Genomic DNA, 22,669 nt, shown 5'->3' with positions numbered 1-22,669 from the left:
ATCTACACCCCCCACACCCCTCACTGTCTCACTATCTCTTCTTCTCTCTTCCTGACTCTCTGATGCCTGCTGCTCTGTATAGTGTGTGTGTTATTTTTACCCTGGTAGCCTGCTCTCTCTCCTGCAGACCTTTGATCAGGGAGCCCAGTGCTGAAAGCCTCCCCCTCTCCTCTAACCTTGTCAGCACTAATGCATCCCACACTCAGGCCAGTGTCAGCCCCTGTGTACACATCACCTTAACACCCACCCCCCCCCCCCCCCCCATCCCAGTGTCACGGCTAATCTATTGATGTGTCTACCACGCCTCCGTTTGCTCCTGTGTGTGTGTGTGTGTGTTTGTGAGCATTTGAGCATGTTTGTGTGTGGGTCTGCACATGGTAGTATTTCAGCTGTAAATTTTTTTCACGTGTGTATGTGTGTGAGCATGAATGACTATGTGTGCGTTGGTGCATTTTGTCAGTTTACAATCCGCGCAACCTTTACTCAGCAAGGTCATTTTAACAGCTTGCTATCAAAAACGCAGTAGATTTCTGCTGCCTCCAGATCCTACTCATTCTCTCTGCGTGTCTCACACTTTAACTCTTAACAAGACTTTCAGATGAGAAAGAAATGTAAGTATTTATGACATATGCTGTATATCTGCGGGGAGTTGCAAATTAATTACTGTCAGCTTCTACTGTATGATAATTCTCAGTAAATGCTATTTCATCCTCCTACTGTAACTGTGCATCAGAATCAGAGGCTGACATAGACACACGCATTTAGTTGAAAAAATAGCTGAAAATACACAGAGATGTATACACTTGCAAATCACAACGCCCACACATCATTCATTCATGGATAATTTGGCAGCGCAGACTAAATGTAATGCCGCGTCTAGACAAACAGCGAATGCAATAATGTTTTCTTGTCCAACGGTTCCAAATACCTTTAATCTTCACATGGAAGTCTGGTTTCATTTCTTCATGCTTTCTCAGTGGCCAGTGTACACTAACTGCTATAACTGTATACAATTTAATGGTGCCTAAAATGCATATTTTACTCATTGTTGTCGTTTTAATGGGTTGTTTTCTCTTTTTGTCTCTCTTTCTTCGTCTTTCTCTCCCCCCCCGCTTCTCATTTTTCCCTCTTCCTCTCTATCTTTGTCATTGTGTATATGTGGTGTGTTTCTCAGTCTCCCAGGCAGATGATGACTCCAGTCAGACGTCTCCCGACTACACAGTCAGGCCAAACATCAAAATACACAACATTGGTGAGTGACTGTGCTTCTGTCTCTGAGCTGCTGCAAATGAACGCCAGCCAGTTGCCAGATGCTGGTCAATATTTGGCTGTGGCCACAAAGTTTGATTTGTGTACCAATCATTGTGGAATGGAAACAACCATTTGTTAGGTTTTTATTCTATGGTTGGCAAAAGAAAATCCACAGGCCATAGCTGGTTGATGAGTAAAGCGTTTATTTTCTTCCTCTTGAGAGTTGTGCAATATGGGCAACACTATGAACACAACAATGTCAGTGATTCAGCAGTATTCACGTGTACTTATATTCAGGATGTGATTTGTGATGTTTTTGAAACGTTTTTATTCATGAAAACAGAACCACAGTGGTCCTATGGGACTATGGAGCCTATTAGGCTATTTCTTGCAGCTGTTAAGTAACATTTATAAAATAATTATAAACTTTAATAAGACAATTACAAAATTTGAACTTGACCACTTCATTTGCAGGAATATTTTAATCCATTTTTTAAAATTTTGATTCATCAAGTAGTACGATATTTTATTGGCCCAGATACTGGACGTGTTAAGGCCATAACACAACCAATCCACAGTGACAATATAAATTCAGCATTTCCTCCATTAGTTACTGTACATTCATTCAGTCATGGTGGCCCACTGACACTCTTTTTAGTGCCACAGAAATCCCTGGCCTCATGTTACCTTACATAAAAGTGACTCTAATGAGTTCCTTGCAGTGCGGTATACAGATTTTAAATTTGGGAATAAGAGCACTAGTATTGCATCGGTACTTAAGTTGAAGTATTGGAATCTGTGTCAGCAGAGAAAAAATTGGATTGGTGCATCCCTACTCAGACATTATGGCTACATTCACATTACATGCTGATTTGGCTCAAATCTGATTTTTTTCCTACAAGTGACTCAGAGCTGATTTTCTCACGGAAGTGTGAACAAACCAAATCTGATTTTGTTCATATCAGATCTGGGCCACTTGCATATATGGTCCTAGATCTGACTCATATCTGATGTCTGGCTGTGTGGCCGCTGTCAGCGCGGCCAGATCGGTCAGATCGGAATTCATGTGATTTTTTTTTGACATCTCACCTCTCTGCACATGCGCATATCGCCTGTCGTTATCATTCATTGTTGGCACCTCACAGCCCAGTAAAACTAAACAAAAAGGAAAGCAACAACAGTAACAGGGCTCAATGGAGATATGAAGAAGTTTCAAATTTGTTGGACATGTATGGATAAGCTTCTGTTCAAGCTGGAAGGAACTTATACCGAATGCTAGCACAGCCATGTCATCCCTGTTTATGAACTGACCGTTGCATAAATGACGTTATTGTTGTTATTCCTGAATGCATGCGGCTCACATTTCAGTTAAATATGTGAATGCTTGGCAGTTTAGGACCTCAACAGTGTTCACACCTGAGCCGGATACATGTCACTACCAATATGAATGTGAACCATTAACACAAAAAGACAGGATCTGACTCAAAAAGGCCCGTAATGTGCACATAGCTTTAGACTTTTAATGGCAGGAAGAACACAGGTTTTACTAATAACAATAACAATGGCTCTATTCCATTCAGGTGTCTCAGTAAACCAAGCAAGTGAGCCAGCATGCACAAAACAAAGGCCCTTAAACCTGCATGCGTATATGGAATGCCGCCATGATTTTCATTTTCCTGTTATGACATGTAAAAAAGTTGAGAAAAAGGTCTTTCTGACATCTGGGGAAAACCGGTTGTAAACAAGCCAGTTAAACCAGATTATCTTAACCACTTAACTTGAATGTTAGATTGAATATGAGCACACCTAAAATGTTGGTAATACTATATATACAGATGCAGATACTATACAATAGAGCAAGTCAAAGAAGCAGGAATTTGATCTGTAAACTTTGATGAATGTTTATAACAGACAGTTTGGGTTATATGTGTACCGTCCACCTCAGTTCATATCTTTCAAATAAATCTTCACATTGTTTTGTTGCCCCATCTGGGCTTTGAGCAATGCTTCCACTCTCCCAGAGTGCAGCGATTAACCAAAACTATGGCCAAAACAATGAAAGTAAGACCCAAGTTGAAAAAAAGTTACTTTTTTCTTTAATAATTAATATGTATATTCTTTAAATTGTCAATGTCCCCTCAAACCAGAGATACAGACTTCTACATCTACTTTTTCCTCTGCTATAAATCCACAAGGTCAGTAGAGGTCTTGTAAGGAATGAAAGGTCCATGTTTACCTAAGGAGAAAGCATGTCAGCGAGCGAGTCAATTGTGCAGCTGAGTGGTTACATAAACCCTCTATTTTTCTTTTCTCTTTCTCCATCTCCATCTCAAACAAAAGCCTCTTGCCGGGAATCATTTAGTATGCTTGTTTCTGGGAGCCGTAGGCAGTCTGTGACGAGGGCTAAGAGAGTGTGACCTGCCTGAGATGGAAACTGACACCAGCAGAGACAGAGCGAAAAGAGCTCTTGAGCCATCAGCAACGAGTACCTTCAGAGAGAGAGAGAGAAAGAGAGAGAGAGAGAGAGAGAAGGCGGAAAAGAGAGAGACAGAGGGGGAGAGAGGGAGGCAGGGGGGAGGCTGGCAAAAGGTAGAGGGAGAGACGAAATGAGATAGAGAAAGTCAGAGAGATAAAAGATAGGAAGGAGGCAGCGAAAGAGAAAGGCAGCAGGAGAAAGAGAGAGAATGCCTGATGGAAAGAGGGACAGATAAGGCAGAGAGAGAGAGAGAGAGAAACAGGCAGGAAAAGAGATAAAAACCAGAGTGGGGGCAGAGAAAGGGGGGTGCAGAGAGAAGGGGCAGAGGAAAGAAGAAAAGCTCAGTGGTGGGCGAATTGCTCAGCAGTAACTCAGACTCGAGCTTACGTAGAATTTAATATAAAAAAAACACACACTGGCAGGAAATCATAAAAAATCATAGCCTCTAGCATTGTGATGCATTTTGCTGAATACATTTGGAGGCATAACAAAATCAGGACACACAGATTTATGCACACACACACACACACACTTAAAAACAACCCGTACCCTTGATGGCCCTGCTGACCGCTGGACACCCACTCTCTGACTCACCCTCAGGACCAGACCAGCCCACAGACTGGCTCAGCATCAACAAATCTCTCCCTCTCTCTCCTCATATGTTTGGACTTGCTGTCGTCTCTTTACTTTATTATTGGCTTCGCTTTGACGTCACATCTTCTTGCACTAACATGGTTTTTTGGTTTAATACTATTTATGTATTACGTTTCATTGTTTTGGTATAATAAGATTATACTCATGTTGATTGCTGAGATCCGGGAATGAAGCAACACAAAACACGAGCAGTTACATGATCACACACTTTTAACCCCAGGTTAGAGAAACTCCCATGGAAAAGAAAATGAAGGTGAAGCTTTCTTGTGCAATGAGGGATTTTTACCAACATTGCAGGTTTGCTCTCTTTTGATTTTTACCTCAAAATAATCAAGTTTTGATAACGTGTCTAACCCGGGGCCCATTTCACACTCATTTAACATGTTTCACTAATCAAAACAGTAGGACTCGCAAGTGTACCCGCAATTTGTGAGAAACAGTCATTGGTTAAAAAAGACGCTGCCACAGTTACACACAGTCTGCGAATAACTGGTGCTCGCCAATCATTTTTGTGAAACGGGCCGCCGCCGGCTTGTTTATAACCTTTGTGATCATCTGACCACGCGTGTTTCTTGCCTCATTAGACTTTAATGTAGCGATATCAAAGCGTTCCTAAAACTCAGCAATTACTTAGGTGAGTTCACTACATGAACAGGAACTACGCAAACAAGACCCAAGCTATTATAAACTGAAATCATCTGTGAATTGACTGGATTCACATTGTTCAAAATGTTTTTTGTTTGAACCCCTTGAAACACACCATGTTTTTCTCGTAGCTGTATATTTGAGTTATGAATAGCTGAAATTATTTATGGAAGAGCATCTTATAGCAAACTACTTATTTCCACAAATGTGCTACAGTGTAAGAATTCAATTCAATTCTGCTTCATTCTTGAATTAATCATAACATTCTTGGTTCTTGCAGCAAATCTCAGCATACTCTGTGCATTCTTGCCCTTAAACGCTTTCCTCCTTTATTGAGTGTTTGCAGCAGCGGTGGAGGAATAAAGGCTAGAAACAGATCATTTTAAGAGGCATCAATAGACACTGGCGGCCTTGATTCATCTGTTCCAAGTATCTTGTTATGTGCAGATATTCTCAACAACAAAGACCACCAATAGACTCCATAAACAGTACACTCTGTACACTCGGTGACCAGAGGATGTTTCTGGTTCAGCAACATTTCAGATCACCTTTTGTGCTGATAACGCTTTGTAGTACAGTAGCATCTTAACAATGGGCACATAGCCTTCCAGTATTAAAGCTAACATTGTCAGTGGTCTGCTTTAAGAGCACAAAGACATCAGTGTTTCGTACAATTACCCAAGGTTGAAGCCATTCTACGACAATTCTTTCACTGTGACTAAGAACATTCTCTTCTCTACTACTAGTATTAATAGACAGAGTGTAAGTCAGTTGAAAACACTTTTACACCTCCCCCACTGACCCGTAGAGCACGATGGGTCCATCGTCTCATGTTGTTTACGCCTCACTGTGAGTCTGCCATCGTTGTGGCTAAGTTGGCACAAGGATTTATCAGACCAGACAACCTTTTTCCACTCATCGACAGTCTCAAGCTGATGTTTCTTATCTCACTGTAAATGCCTTGGGCAGTTTACCATGGACTGGAGAGCTACCCTGCACGCTCGTCTGTTGTTATACCTCATACAGACACGACTGCACCGGATTGTGTGCTCTGAAATTGATTGCTGTATCCCACAATTGTACTGTGATGTTAGATGTCGTACTGTGGACCTTTGATAACTTGTTATGGCCTGAGGCACAAGACGTCCCCCACATTCATCTTCCAAGGGCAGCCTCCCTAAATAGCAAGGGTTTTGAAGAGTTGCATGTGGTGCACTTTTGTGAGTGTCAAAACTCCTGGAACCCACAAAAAAGTTAGATCATGTGATTTGAATAAATTTAAATGCAAAGCAACTGTGCAAAGGGAGTTGTTGCTGCATGTACTTGTTTATGTAAAAGTAATGTAGCACCCACTTCTTCTGCAGAGGCAGCTAGTCCCCTTTTCTGGTCACTGAGTGTACAAACCGGATGGTATGAAGGCCCTGTTGTGACCTGTGGGCTCTACCTGAGGCGATGCTGGTTTATATTCTCCCTCCTGCTTTCACTGACTGTTTTCTGTTTCAATTCATGCTGGTGCCTGGCGGTGTGATTGTCAGTGTTGTGTGTCATCCTCGCAGACAGATGTCTTGTGTTCACTAAGAACAACTCTGACGTGGGCAAGAGTCACTACCAGGACAAACCAGAGTGGTCGGATAGTTTACTCTCAGACAGAGAGCAAAAACAAAATTCCGTACATTCATCAGACATCACCTGTCATGTGTTTGTTGTCTTTATCTGATATCTCATCATCTCCCTTGTTCTTACTTGTAGCCAGTTACTGCCTCCATTATATTTATCAAACTCCAGACCTGGCTTTAATGTCACCGTGAAACAGTATTTTGATGAGATCTCACTTCTTAATTTGATGCATTTTGACATTGGAACAGATCTGAGAAAGGCATTTTGTATTGAGCTGAGACTGACAGAAGTAAGAGTAATGGGATTTTAATAGACAAACAAGATTTTTGTCAGTTTTGGGGCACAATTTGTAAAATAAATATATCCCATCTTGTATCAACACAAGTACATTTTCATGTCTCCAGTGTGATTTTAAGTTGTTAAACTCAAATTTCTTAATGACTAAATGTACCATCAGTGTGTCACATCTCAAGGCTTAAAACCTCCGTCTCTTCACCTACATTTCACTTTTATGTCTGATGTGACTGACGTCAGTAAGAAATTGCAGCTTTCTTCTGCACTTAGTTTGATTACTTACTAGAAAAAAAGGTGTTTTTCTGACACCTCATTGCAGCTAACTCAGGTTGCTCTAAAATCTGTGATGGATGTGTAAGCAACAGAGCTCTGTTTGGTTCCTTTTGCTTTACTTTGGCATGTCATAACCCTCTAGATATAATGGGAAACATTATGTCGAGACGGCGCGTAATGACTCAGTGTAATCCACTTTTTACTGAATATTACAAAATGTGTTCTCCCAGCTCTTTCTCCATCTTTCCCCTCCAGCTAATGTTCTGTTGTGTCTAATCAATGACAAGGCCATAGTAATTTGGTTTGATTGAAATCCCTCTAGGATAAAAACATCATTAGTGTGAAAATAGGAATACGTGAAAAAAAAAAAAAAAAAAGAAAAACAGATCAGAAACAAAAGTGCTTTTAATTTTCTATCCCACGGGGGAAATGGCCATATGTAGCAGTGCTGATGATAATTGGTGGTTTGTTGATAATTGCATCATGTCTCTTTCTCTGCATATGTTAAAGCACAATTTGCATGAATCACACATTGTCTGTAGATTGATGAATTAATAATGTAGTACAGTAATGGTTTGTTTCCTTCTGTCTCACATATGCACACACTGTCTCTCTCGCTGTTTCTCACGTTATCTCTTTTCTCATTTTCTCATATTTTCTCTCTCTGTGCCTTTTCTCTACAGACGAATTTAACCCTGAAGTTCCCAAACTGGAGAAAAGCGTCAGTGGCAGCAGCCCCTCACGTGACCGCCTTCTTCTCACAGTGGCCATGCTGCTTGTGTCTGCTGTCCTTTTGTCCTAGCGACTGTCACCGTGAGTGACACTTCATGCATAGCTGGACCGCCTTGTCCAAAGGGCTTTGTATCCACCAACCGCAAGTTTTTGATGTGAAAGTTTGCAGAAACACAGTAGAAGTGCAACAGAACCACAATCAAAAGGGACACAGAAGAAAAAAATCCTTCAACTTTACTTACTGAACTTTGGGGAAAAAAAAAAAAAAAAAAAAGGAGAGGCCTTTTTGCTGTCATGATTACACCGGTGTATTTTGACACTCCATGTGTTTTTGGACATCATTATCATATGAATACCACAGCATTTCATACAGGTGTGTTCGCCACAACATGGAGACCACAACCACAACCTATATTCAAAATCAGACTTCTGTGCTGCTGTCGTGCCTGGCAGCCAACAGGCGAGTGAGGAAGTGAACTAGTAATGAGTCGGATGTAGACTACACATTCTTACTTATTGTAGCATGGATATCAAATCACCTGAGGAGTTTAAGCTGCATCTTAGGTTTTTGTAACTTTAAGCTTTGAAGAAGACAGCAAACATAACAGGAGTGGACTTCGCAGTGGATTTTAAGGCCTTGGACCACGGACCAAGTATGCTCATGGATTAAACTCAACTTTGATGTAGTAAAGAGCAAGCTGGACTCTGGAACTGTACTGATCTTACCTGAGCTATACAGGATATTTATGTAATCAGTCAGTGATGAGAACTGCTGCCGTTGTCCTGGACATTGAGGAATGTTTTCACGTCGTAGTGAGGGAGCTGCCGGTAATAGGAGCCCAAGGTGTTTCTTAAGAAAAGGGAGAGACTTTGTGAGGATATCCACGGGCCTTTCAAGAATCCATTTTCTCCAGACATCAAAAATACCCCTGGCTTTGTGATAGGTACAGATGCAAAGCCTGCGTTTCTTAGAGGATAGCGAGTGCCCTCTTAGAACTAGTCCTTTGTCTGCATTTCTTGCCTTCACACTGTAACAACCCTAGAAAAATACAGACCCAGGACTAGTGATTTGATGGCACTTAGACGTGGTAGATGTGTGTTTTGTTCCGATGCATTTACCTTAAGCACTTGGCGTAGATTTTCCGGATGTCAAACCTTTCTCCTCACAGCAATCAGCAGAGTCATTCAGAGTAACACTAATTTACAATTCTTAGAACCTCTCTCAGCAGCGAGTTCCCTTTTAATCCCAGACAACCCTGTCTATTCCTTTTCCACTTCAGAGGTTCCCAGCCAATCAGTGCTGATGGCCATTACAGCAGTCAAGAGTCACCATGGAAACGACCCCATACAGTCGCCAGAGTGCGGCAGGTGCCTGAGGAGAATTTGTGCTTTGAGTCTCAAAGTAACGCTGCCGCCATTTTGTTAAAAAAAAACAAAAAAAAACAACACAACATGTGTGAATGTGCAAATAAAGAGAAGTTCACTTTTTTTATATTGTTATACAGGACAACGTAGGCTGGCATTAATCAGATTACAATGTTGTGCTTTTTTAATTTATTTACTTTTCAAATGTATTTATTTTAACATTAAAGTATATTATTTATCTACCTAATTTATTAGTGTGCATTTGTAGGCCTTTGCTCAATAAGCTATTGTGCCATTTTTTATCATTTTTTTTAAACAGTGGAATTTTTACTGCAGCATTTGCTTGTGTAGATAAATAGTCAGATGTAATTCAGCCTGACAAAAGGGGACGGTTATTGGTTATGACTAATCAGTAGGGACATACACTCAGTAACCCTACTGTCATGTAACAGATACTGCTAACCAGATCATGTTGCTGAAGAGCATGTCATAAACCAACTGTGAATGCACAGACAGAGCTGATGTTGATGGAAGGGCAGCATTCCTCAATTGCTGTGCTTGCGAAACGTAGGAGTCTGCATTGTAATGTATATTTATAATACATGCCGGTTATGGAATGTTCGTGCACAAGCGTGTGTGAGCGTGCGTGCGAGCGAGAGGCTCTATCTGCCTGCTTTCCTGCGTGCGTGCGTGCGTGCGTGCGCGCGCGTGTGCCTGTGCGTGTGTGGGAGCGAGCAAGAGTCTAAAAACATATGTGTGCACAATTTGTGTGCGTATGTATGTAGAATGTGTTTGTCCGCGCTTTCGAGTATGTGGCACTTAGAAATTTCGTACCCGTTAAGGAGTCGTTTGTAGGATCTGAATATGCAAGTGTGTATGAGAGAATGTGCTCTTCTGTAATGTTAATTACGGGGTTTGGGAAGCGGGCGAAAAGCATTTACTAATGTTGAAGACAACCACGAGAAAATGTGTTTACCTTTGACAAGAATGAATTTAAAAAGAAAAAAAAACTGTAAATTGAACCAAGAATGATTAAAACAATGCCAATTAAAATCTTTTTGCAAATTTACTTTTGTGTACTTATTTGAAGGTACATGACAAACTGATTTTTACAGAAATAACAATGCAGCTGTCTTCTCTCTGCCTCCGTCTGCCCTTTCTTTATCTTAACAGTGACTCCTTCACCTTCACTCAGCCTGCACTCACTTCTGTTTGTTTTTCTTGAGCACTACTTGAAGGCAATGCTCTCCCTCTTTCTCTCACACTCCACTTTTAGATATGTTGCTTGCAAGCAGACATGTAAACAGACAGTACTCATGCTGCACATACTCTTGGTGTAAAACTATCACTCTTTCTCACACGGCCCATCCTTACAGCGCCTCGCTTAGGTTTCACAAACACTTCTTCTGCCATAAAACATAATGACAGCGTGGAGGGAAAGTCACGGCTCCACATCTCCTGCTCTATCCATTTTCTTTTTCTCCAAAAAAAAAAAAAACACCTGCAAGCCATTCATGTCTGCACAAATCTGTCTCCCTCCGTCACTCTCTATTCCCTTTACCCCTGTCAGCTTCTTTCTAATCTTCGTACGCAGAACAGAAAGAAGCTGACAATGGGGAGGGACACATGTCTTAGATGCACTAATGTCCATGTCAAAAGGGACAGAGGGGGCAGATAAGATTTTGTCTTTGATGTCACACATCAGGGCTGAAATCAGATGAAAGAGAAAGAAGTAGAGCAGATTCTGCTGTCGGCTTGTGCTCCTCACTTCAGACCTGGGTCAAAGAGTATTTGTAATTGATTGTGTGTGTGTGTGTGTGTGTGTGTGCGTGTGTGTGTGTGTGTGTGTAGTGGGATACTGCCAAGAAATTTTCAAAGTTAATTTAATATAGTTTACTTGACATAATGTGAGTCATACTTAACCGAGCAGGTTACAATGAAGTGATCACGTCTATTAATGTCTGTTTCACAGCTGTTTGACTAAGCTGTGAGGCTCCTGCTTCTGATTCTCTCTGACATTTTTGCATTTAGCTGACAGACTGATAATTGCTGAATATTACAGTAGGTCTTGGCTTACAGTCCTTATAGGTTTGGACTTGCACATAAACGTTTCAGTGTTTTGACACCGGGGAACAGGGGAAGGGTTTTAGCTTCTGCTCCGGGGCCTGAGTTGACAACTTAAACCATCATTTTTTGCAGAAAATCAGCCTGCTTCAGTTTTGGCAGCGAGGATGTGCCTGGTTAGGAATGTAAAGGAATTAACACTGTCATATTTACACCTTAAATTCCTGTCTGGAAAAGCTTATGTTTTGCCTGTGCCTAAACGAAACATTAATTGATCTGCTTACTATTCAAATGAGAGGATCAGGAGTGTTGCCAGTGGATTAAAGATGCCTACCTTCCCCTGAGCAACTGACACGGAGCCTCACATTTCTGCTGTGAAATAGATATCTAACAAGTGCTCTGTCCAGAGTCTAACTAAGGAAGACATTCCATTAGCAAAGGGAGATGACCTCTTCTCCGTTTGAAGGCATATTATCGTTTTCTGAATCATTTACTGTGAGATAAGCCATCTGTAGCATGGGCAGGCCTGTGCCATCTAGAAGAATTCCCCTGACAAGCTGCACCGTCTGGCCCAAACAATGAAACAGATGCCTCCTCCTCAGAGAACTTGTTATAGCTCAGGACATCAATGAGACAATCACCGAGACTAGCGCTGCCTTCAAGTGCTCCTTGGAAACTTCTATTTCAAGTTTGGGAGTCATAAAAATGAGTTGTGGCTCATTCAAATTCTTCAGACCAGAAAATTATTTAATTGACCAAAAGTTTTTGTTTTTTGTTTTTTTTTTGGGGGGGGGGGGGTTATTTTAGGAATCATGCTGCACAAGAAAGAAATCTGGCAGGCGCTTTTGTCTAAACATTTTCTCTCCATATTCACATACACTCAGGTTGCTCAAAGATTTTGACATGTGAGGAGGAGGAACCTAGAATTGAACCTCCAACTCTGCAGTTAATGGCCAACCTGAGTGACTACCTGAGCTACATCTTTGCAGAAAATGTGCTGTAATCACTATAGGCATAGTGATGACTTTATTGCCAGAATTTGTATGACAACTACATATTTCACAGAACGAACATGAAAACATGTCCCAATGCCAGCTACAGTATTTACCCAAAAATGCTATTCACATCACAGTCCACTTTCTTTGATGCTCAGCATGAAAACATGTCCTATTGGTGATATTTATTTTTCTTCAAAAGCCTTTCAATCATCAATCCAAGCCTTTGTTTTTCCCGTGTTCTGTATGCCATTCACTGCCTGTATTTGTGCACATATTTACCCTTTTATATTTTCCTCACTTTTTTTTGCATTTCAGCAACCCCCCTCTTTTTTTTAAAATATGTGTGTGTGTAACAAGCGAGTTTACAGTTTCATGTGTGTCAAATGCACTTATCCTTGCTACATATTCAAGCCAAAAATAGGATGACACGCAGCACATCTCTGCCAGCTGACATGTTGGCAAACAGCAGATATTATGTGGAAAATTTCAGTCATATCAGTGTGTAACCAACTAAACTACTTTCCACCCATAGGTGTCGCCAAAGCTTTCTTTTACCCTGTGTTTCTGATATTAAGACTCGTCAGTGAGCTGCATACAGGACATCTGAAAAAACATTGTGCAACAGATTTCCTGGAAGTATGTCAACATATAAGATAAAGCTTGAATTCATAAAACAAACAATGCCTATAATGACAATACTGGGTTGGTTTATGTATTATGTGGTCTGTGTAGGCCGAATAGATTTTGCTATCTCATCTAAGCAGATCTAAATTATGGGTTAAGCTGCTGCTTGAGTTCAGTATGACTAAATACTGAACTCAAGCAGCTGTTCACTATGACTAAAAAAAAACATAAGAAAAATAAATCTGATTTTAATAAGGCCATCAAAAGCCACACAGGGCAAAATAAAAATAACTTCAGAGAATATTGTCTCTTATGTAACTGTTCAAAGGATGAGCTGACCTGCAGTACGAAACATTTTTCTCAACCCTTCAGGATTATATTAGGTCAGAGCTGATGGCTGCATTAGAATATTATTTCTGTTTTTCATGAAAAAATCTAAGTTTGTTCTCGTCTTAATCTTTACACACTTCTTTCTCTTTTAATACCGGCCACAGACAGAATGTTCTTTTTATAGTTCACATGTAATTATGTAATTCTGTCAGAACGGCGCACCATACGGTACTGTCTGAATTTAAAAGCTCTATAAAACAATTCAATTTTGTTAGTTTAATAGAAAATGTCATTACCTTACTTAACATTATTATTATAGTAAAAAAAACAACAACACAAAAATAACAATAATGATCACTGCTCTGTGGTTGCAGCTTGACTGTTAAAGCATATGTTGAAATGTTACAAAGGAGGTAAATTGTTGACATTGTCCCCTAAATTTGCCCATCTTTCCCTGAAATATATAGTTACAGGCACTAAGTTGGTTAAGGTTCTGATGGTATGACAGAAGTTTTTCAAGAAGCATTGCAATATGGATCACTCCCAGAAAGTTTCAATGAAGCTATAATATCATTTATACCAAAAAAAAAAGAGAGACAAAAATCTAACTAACACACAGCTAACTATAGACCTATAAACTTAATAAATGTTGACTGTAAAATACTGTCCAAGAAATACTGATAGATACTGCTAGACTGATAAATAAGATTTTGCCACAAATCATTCACAAAGATCAGGCAGGGTTTATAAAAAAAAAAATAGGTCATCGACCAATAATGATACTACATCTAATGTAGATCAATAGAACAAACACATACCCTTTGTCAGCCTAATCACGCGATGCCCCAAAAGCATTTGATGGGGTCGAATGGGCTTTCTCATTTTCTGCTCTGTCAAAATTCAGGTTCGGTGATGGTTTTTGTAAATGGATAAATGTTCTATATCCATGCCCCAGGGCTGCAGTTTTCACTAATGGGATAATATCTTCATTCATGTCCAGATCAACTCGCCAAGGATGCAGCCTCAGTCCACTCCTGTTCACAGTTTTCCCTCAAACCTCTAGCCATATCGATCAGAGAGGAGCCAAGAATTAAAGGAGCTATTGGAGGTGGCAGGGAACACAAATTATTTCTTTATGCTGATGATGCTGACATTTTGGTACTGAGTCAAAACCCTGCCAAGTCTATATCAGTGCTTTTAGAAGTTATTGAAGCATATTCCAAAGTATCTGCTTACAAAATTAATTGGTATAAATCAGAAGCATTGCCAGTGTCTCAGACTTGTTCCCCTAATCTACTATCTATTCAAAAAGTGTGAAATATTTGGGGATACAACTGAACCCAGATATAGGAGAAATTATTACCATTAATATGGAAACACTATTAAATTATATTAAATTAATCTGGATAATTGGAGTAAGTTACACTTGACATTATGGGGAAAAGTGAACACAGTAAAGAGGGTTATAGTCCCACAGATAAATTACGTAACTGGAATGATACCAATAAGTATTCCACAACAATTACTACTAAGATATATGATAAAACACTTTCTTTGGGTTGGAAGAAAGCCTAGAATTCATATGGACGAGCTCTTTCAGCCAAAGAAGAGGGGAAGCCTATCATTACCAAACATAAACTATTACAATATTTCTTTTGAAATGGCTAAGCTTCCCAGACACTGGGACTGAACAAATTCTGAATCGGATTGGGTCCTGGCTGAACGGGAACATACTTCTCCTTTTAAACCTATTGAGGTTCTAGCACAGACATTAAAAAAAGGAGAAAAATAACATGATGAATCCCATTGTGTAGCACATTCAAAGATAATTTGGCAAGAAGTACATAAGAAATGTAAGATCTCTCCATGATAATGAAAAATATGCATCCATATGGTACAACCTCAAAATTAAAAAAACTGGGGCTCAGTGGTTGAGAAAAAGGTATCAGAATACAAAATGACCTATTCGAAGAGGACAATTTTTTTTTCATGAGGCAAAAATTCAATCCAGAGGGACATGGCCATCTTTGGAAATATTTACTAATTAGACACTGTATTAAAGGGAAAGTTCACTTCCACCAATAAAAAAGACCAAAGAGAGTATTATCTACAACTACCAGCAATGTTTCACAAAGCATCAAAGTGGTATGGGTAAATAACAATGGTTGTAAAAACCTTAGAATGTTTTGGGGAAAAGACCTGGTTTGTACATTTGATGAAGAAACATGAGAGAAAATTCTTTCCAACAATGAGGAATATATCAGAGAAGCCAGAGGCAAATTTATTCAACATAAAATCATTCATAGACATTATTATACCCCAACAAGACTCAATAAAATGAACCTAATTAAAAACAGTTTACGTTGGAAATGTAAAACAGAACAGGGTACGCACATGTATACATGATGGGGATTTCCCATGGTTATGGAGGAATGCTCTGGAATATATGAGTGAATGGTTAGAAGTTGAACTGCACAAGATCACACAAGTTGTGTCCCCGTGGGGACAAAACTGTAGTGCCACAGTTAAGTAAATTTGCATTTAGAGTAGTAACAACTGGCAAAATAACCTGTGCTCGGTCAATTCTTAAATGTTCGAAAGAGTCTTGAACTCTTACACTGAAAATGTGGAGGGAACAAATGATGGAAATTGTTACATGTGACAAGATGCTGGGAAGATTGAACTAGAAAATTATACGGTTAAAGAACAATGGGACAGCTTTAGTGGGTAAATGTCCGGAGGGAGCAACCTAACCTTGACAAGACTGATGGTTTGGTACAGTACATCTGTAGTTGTTGCCATGTACTAATGCGCACCACATTATTGTAACCAAATAACTGCCTTTCTTATAGCAATGTCTGTTGGGTTACGTGCCTGTTTTTTTCTTTTTTGTTGTTTTTGTATTTGTTTGGGGGTTTTTTTGTTTTGTTTTGTTTTGTTGCTGGATATTTTTATTGAATTCAATAAAAAAAAACTTTAAAACAAAACTATATATATATAGAGAGAGAGAGAGAGAGACAGACAGAGAGAGAGAGAGAGAGAGAGAGAGAGAGGGAGGAAGGGAGCAAGGAAAAACATTACCCTTTGAATGTCCTCAAACATTTACTTAATACCAAACTGTAAAAAAAAAAAAAAAAACACATTTAATATTAATTAGGATTGCAGCACAGTACACTATCACAGCAAACTTAAAGTATCAAAAGTAAAAGTGCTCAACGCAGAAAAAGGTCCCTTTGAGTATTGTAGTGTTATATATTATATTATTACATTATTATTTCTTACTTATTACTGTAGCAGCTGGTCGAGCAGGAGCTAGTTTTAGCAAATGTATATATGGGTAGTTTAATCATTAACAATGTATCATATCTTTTACACTCATCATACATTTTTACATAAAATCTTAATTTGTAACTAATTTTAACAATGTTATTATAGGTATCAAATAAATATAGAGAAAGTGCAAAATGTCCCTCTTCTGTGCCTTTTTGGTGATGTAGAAGATCAATTGTCATGAATTTGGAATCTTCAAATAAAGTAAAAATACCTCGGATTTGTACTTGAAGGAATTGTGTGACGTTTTGGGAAATATGCTTGCTGAGAGTAAGTTAGGGCAGCAGCTAATTTATTATTTTCATTATCCATTAAAGGAATAGTTTGACATTGTTGTCTTGTCGTGAGGTTGCCAGGCAACCAGTGGAGACTCCGGGAAGTCACTGTGCACAGTTAAGAAATAGTCCACCACGTAAACCCCATAAAACTACAGTTTGTTGTTTTTACACTTTGGTTTCTGTACAGATTAAACAAACATTAACATGTTAGTTACTGAGCTTTTGAGGTGCTGATAGGCAGATTTTTCTCACCTTTAAATGGAGCCAGGATAGCTGTTTCCTCTGGTTTGCAGTCTTTATGCTAAGCTGAACTAACTGTCTTCTGGCTCCAACTTCAAATTTAACAGACAAACACAGCTTCGTATTTAACAGACAAACACAAAAAACACAAAAGATCTTCTCATCTAACTGTCAGCAAAAAAGTGAATCATTTCCTAAAATGTCAAACTATCCTTGGACAGTAAGTACAGTTCTTGAGTACCGTAAATGTAAACATTTATATTCCACCATAGCACGTCTCCCCTTAATTTAATCTTCCCATACAAAGAAGCAACAATTCAACTCTGTTGCTTCTTAGATTCAGCTGACTTGAAGGAACCAGCAATCCTCCTTTATCATCACTGTCACAGCACCGACTAAACCCCAATGATCTCACTTCCATCACTTTAGTATGTTCACCTGGTTGCAGGTGGTTTCTCAGATGCATGTCCCCTGCTCTGAAAGTATCCGAATGGGACTTCTTCAAATCTGCCCATGAGTCTGGATTTGACTTGACACTCCTCCAGCTTCAGGTCACTATGAGTCAACTCTCCTCCTCTGCACACGGTGATTGACCTAGGTGGGTGAGTTTGCGCTGAGATGAGGTGAGGAGACAGTTTGAGATCCAAAATGACATCATTTACTCCCCTGGGAAATATGATGCCAGCTCCTGCAACAAAGATACGGGCAGGATTACGTGACAGTCCATCATGCAAGCTATCAAAGCAGTTAACAAGTGCGATATGTCAGTTTTCACATTATTATGTTTCACAGCTGCTGATCTGATACGTGCAGCACTCATGATGAGAGGGATCTGCGGAGCTGGCATGCAATCTCATTAATAGTCCCTTTTGAGCTGATAATTGGCCCTCAGAGCAGCGTGAGTCTTGTTAAAATCTAAATGTGTAATTTGAAAACTAGAATAACATAGTTTCCTTGTATATGCAAAAACATGCATTTATTTAATAGTCATATTGGGCCTAAATTTAATGAAAACTTCTAATTTTACAATGACAGCCCACTAATTTAAGGGTTTAAGAGACAGACTTTATTGGACGTGTTGTTAAGAGAGGAAGGAAAATGTGAATGTGCATTTTAATTAGGACGGCGTTAAGCATCCTGGAGGGCTTTGCTTTTGCGCACGTTAATTTGGGCTCTTGCCAATCCTCCCCTGATCAGTTGACTAATGTGTTGACAAGTGGAGGAAAGTTATCGCCGAATCTCAAACAGAGCACATTTGCCGTCTGAAGCAGCCTCTAGTACCAACAGCAACAGCATGTGTGTGAAAAATGGTTTGAATATTAAAGAGGGCACGGTATTACTGTAACCCTGGGCTGGAGGAAATAGAGGTAGATATGAGGCTGTAATAGGACTTGGATTTTATTCCCTGGTTGAGCTGGTCTATATGTATTTACATTCATACATATCAGCAAAGTCCAACTCATATAACCTTGCTTTTTCTAATGTAAACCATTATCTGTTTTTTTTCCATTTAGGATGCTAAAGCTTCTTATGAATTATAGAAAACGCATTTGCACTGTTACTCTGCAGAAACTCTGTTTAGCAAAAAAAAAAAAAACATCTCAGCCTTCTCCCATGTGAGGGTATATTAATGGATGTGAGATTTAAGATGTTTTAACTGCAGCTTCTTCTTGCCTGCATTAACGCGGCCTTCTCTGCAGTCTAAGAAATCAATGAATGCGCAATCAAATAAAAAACGACTGTGCGACAGATTCCCACCATGGGATAGTTTTTCTTTTTAACAGCAGTCTGTTTTTCCTTCCCTCCAGCCTTGTTTAAAAAAAAGTCTCTATTTTCTCTTCTTTCTCCTTGTGTTTTGCTTACTCACATTTTCTCTAATTTTCTCCACATCTCACCCTGCACTCTGCCTGTGGCCTCTCATCATTTGTGTCTAATCTTTCTATTATCGGGGTGAATTTCCTCTAACCCCTCTTAACACTTGTCTTCATTTTAGACAGTCAAACCTTCCCTCCAGTCTCCACAGTGTTCCCTAATGACCATCCTCCTCCTCCTCCTCCTCCTCCTCCTCCTCCTCTTCCTCTCCCTCCAGATTTAGCTGTAATCCCTCATTTCTGGTTGCTACATCTGCACAGCACTCAACAGCTGGGGACCTACTCACACAAACAGCCGTGGACCTCGTGCATGCGTGTGTGTGTGCAGATGTGCACATGTGCCCACACTTTGGGCATCTGGTCAAAACTTAAGCCCAGGAATAGCTAATGCTCCAAAAAAGATGTTATGACCGAGTATTTGTGTCATGCTGAGCGATTCAGGATGTTGCAGACGAGCACAAATAAGAATCAAAGGAAATAGATAATACAGTTTAAAATGTACAGAAAGCTGCATCTTGTCAGGAATGTAAACAAGTCTTAAAAAGAAAATCTGGACTAAAGAGGATATGGTTAATTACCAGCAAGTTGGATTTCTCTCTTTTGATATGTGACTCTAAACTCTCTTTCAAAGTTAAAAACTGAAAAGCCGATAAAACGGTCGTCAGAAGACCAATTCTGGAGCTTCTTCATTCACAAACAACAAGAAACCTGCAAAGTTCAGCTGTTGGTTGTTGCCAAATTGTTTAACATTGATATAGACACATTTTTAGATAATTATTTGCATCATTAAAGTCTCCCTTGAGACCCAATTTCAGCGTGGCGCTTTACAAATCAACAATTATGAATTTAACTGTATAAGATGATGCCCCATGTATATTTCATGGTGGATTTTTGCTTGAGTGACAAATTTTACCAATTTTGGACGTTTTCACTGCTGAACTCCCCAGAATGATGACAAATCACTGATATGAAGGGGCATGTTATTAAAAGGTAAAGCGTATTACGTTTCATAGCAATATTTTGTACCTTGTGCGAGCATGTGTCAAATCCATTTACTTCAACTGACTGCTTCAGATGTCACAAGGTATCTTGACTCACTTCCCTCAGGGTTTTTTTCCCCAAATGTCATATTGACAAACTAATTTCGCAAAGGTCTTTCAGTTTCAGGTTCTTTTTTCAGTTTTTACTGCGCTTGATGTAAAGTTAGACAGACATGTTGTGTGGCCTTAAAGTATACATTCAAAATGAATCAGAGAGACATGGAAACCGATTTCATGAAAACATTCATGATTCCACCTACAATCTGCGTGTAAAAGTTGTCAATGTTTTCATCATGTGCCATCGACAGCTATGCATTGGCTTCAACAGGAAGCTATTTCTTATTCTGGAGCCTAAATAATCTTTGAGGCTAAAGCCAAACACCCGTTCACAGCACATAAGATTGTGCAAGCGCCACATGACACCAGCAGCCTGCACTGTGTTAATGGCCACAATGATAGATGGCATGTTAACACAGACTGATGAAGCGTTCAGATGGAGTGAAAGAACAGAGTGACATTCTCGTTGCTAGGACTTGAAAGTGTTGGAAATACTCACATCACAAATTGATTTTTATTAATCAACCATAAACAAAATGTAGAAGACTTTTCATGAGTAGAGTTGATTTTTTTATAGAAGTAGGCATGACAATTTTTGCATCTGTAGATTCAGAGTTTACAGACTGCGTGTTGCATACTGTATGTCCTACCTACAAATGAATGATTTTCCCCAGTTGGCAGCTCGCATTTACAGCAAATCCAACATGACATGAACGCAGCATGACTGTTGGTAGGAAGCCAGCAGAGGTCCAGCCTTTAACAAGCCGCACCTGTGCCTAATCAAACCCTTGCTTTTATATCTGTGAGTTTCAGTAAACACTGAGGGAGGCTGGGCCTGAAATGAAGAATGACTTTTACTTTACACACTACATGTAAAACTGCGGCACATGTGGTATGTTTCATACGGTAAAACCTTCCAAACTCAGTCACGGTGTACCAGGAGGCTTATATATAGTGTGTATATATGTATATATATATATATATATATATATAAGAAAAGCAATAAAATCAACACAGATTGCTCTCATTGAGTCCTTAACTTCCCACTGTTCTTCATCTGCACTTTGGAAAGATGGATCCACTCCATCATCTTCTTTCAACAGGAAATTCAACAAATTAAAGAAGACAGAATGGATTGGTTTGCAGGATGGTGGAGCTATAATGATAATTTGTTGGTCTGTCAACTTATAAGGCTCTGTGTGGGTGGGAGGGTCGTCCCACTCCCTTCTGCAGCCATCCATCTTCCATTGTGAAGTGAAGTAAAGCTACATTTCACCAGCTTGCAGTCTGAAAAGCCTTTGCTCTCAAACCTGAAACAATCAGTAGTGTTTTAGTACCAGCTGTATGTTCAGTATGCAGTAGTGGAAGAAGTACTGAGATCTTTTACTTAAGTAAAAGTAACAATACCACAATAAAAATATACTCCATTACAAGTAAAAGCCCTGCATTCAAAATCTTACTAAAAGTACATAAGTACTGGTGGCAAAAGAATAGAAGTACTCTGTATGCAAAATGACGTATGCTATTTAATATATATTGTATAATGTATTACAATATTTACACTGATTCATGGATAGCATGGACATACTGTTGGGTTTTCTAATCTATAACAATGCATATTTTATAAACTGATCATAAAAAAAAGTACAATATTTTCCTGAAATTCCTGAAATGTAGTGGAGTAGGAGTACAAAGTAGCATAACATGGAAAAGCAAAGTACAAGGACCTCAAAATTATACTTAAGTACCGTACTTGAGTAAATGTACTTAGTTACATTCCACCACTGTCAGTATGTCAAGACAGTGATTGAAAATTATTTCACTCATACACCCAAAATATTGAAAAACATAAAGATTATTCATGTCATGGGCAACGTACCAGCTGGGGATTTGACTGTATGAGCTCAAGGTGAGTCAGATGATAGGAAATTTTTTAAATTTTTCATAAATCTCTGTTAAACCCCTTTGACATGAAATATAGTGCATGAGCATATCTGAGCATGGAGATTCATTCTTCACCGTCTTGGCTAGTAAAAGCTAGTAAGTGAACTTTGAGTTGAGAATATTTTATCACTGGTGCACGTATTGTATATACTGTATGTTTACTGTGACCACAGACTTTGGAAGATGCCAGCATGTTGTAGTGTAATTTTTTAATTTTTTCCTCCTCTTCTATAACATTTGTTTTCCGTTTTTGTATTTCACTTGTTAGCCATGGTGCATTGAGACTGTACTGTGAAATGAACATGTAGCCTACAGTATATAATAATAATATCTCATGTGTACTAATATTAAAGAGAACTTAATTTGTTAACTGTAAAAAAAAAAAGTCCTCTAACAAATGTTTCCCTGTGTTTATCCATCTAAAAAGGTTCAGTCATAAAGGTGCTTACTGGTGCTCAGTGTATTTTCTGTTAATTAATTTAGTAGCTCACTATGTCAAAGCTGTCAAATTAAGTGTGATAACCTCATATAATTAAACAAATTAGATCATTGAGGAGATGATTAACAGCCTGTGTCTTACATAAGT

At 39.2% G+C, this 22,669-nt stretch overlaps 1 protein-coding gene and 1 long non-coding RNA gene across 2 annotated transcripts in view; one reads left to right on the top strand and one right to left on the bottom strand.

Moving 5' to 3' along the window:
* efna3a (ephrin-A3a) overlaps positions 1-10,346 on the top strand; it is a 61,964-nt gene extending 51,618 nt beyond the window's left edge. Inside the window, exons 4-5 of the mRNA XM_067612688.1 lie at positions 1,175-1,252; positions 7,894-10,346. Of these exons, the coding sequence (XP_067468789.1) occupies positions 1,175-1,252; positions 7,894-8,012 (197 nt within the window). The 3' untranslated portion in view covers positions 8,013-10,346. The remainder of the gene's footprint in view (positions 1-1,174; positions 1,253-7,893) is intronic.
* A 6,584-nt stretch (positions 10,347-16,930) lies between these two features.
* On the bottom strand, positions 16,931-20,886 carry LOC137198147 (uncharacterized). Its single transcript, XR_010931591.1, has 2 exons — positions 20,790-20,886; positions 16,931-17,859 (listed from the first exon to the last, which is right to left on the bottom strand). It is a non-coding gene; the product is annotated as an uncharacterized lncRNA (long non-coding RNA).
* Positions 20,887-22,669: the final 1,783 nt, after the last annotated feature.

The sequence above is a fragment of the Thunnus thynnus genome, chromosome 15 (assembly GCF_963924715.1).
Source record: "Thunnus thynnus chromosome 15, fThuThy2.1, whole genome shotgun sequence".
Taxonomy (NCBI): Eukaryota; Metazoa; Chordata; class Actinopteri; order Scombriformes; family Scombridae; genus Thunnus; species Thunnus thynnus.
The sequence above is the reverse complement of the archived record's forward strand: the minus strand, read 5'-3'. Positions and strand labels throughout refer to the sequence as shown.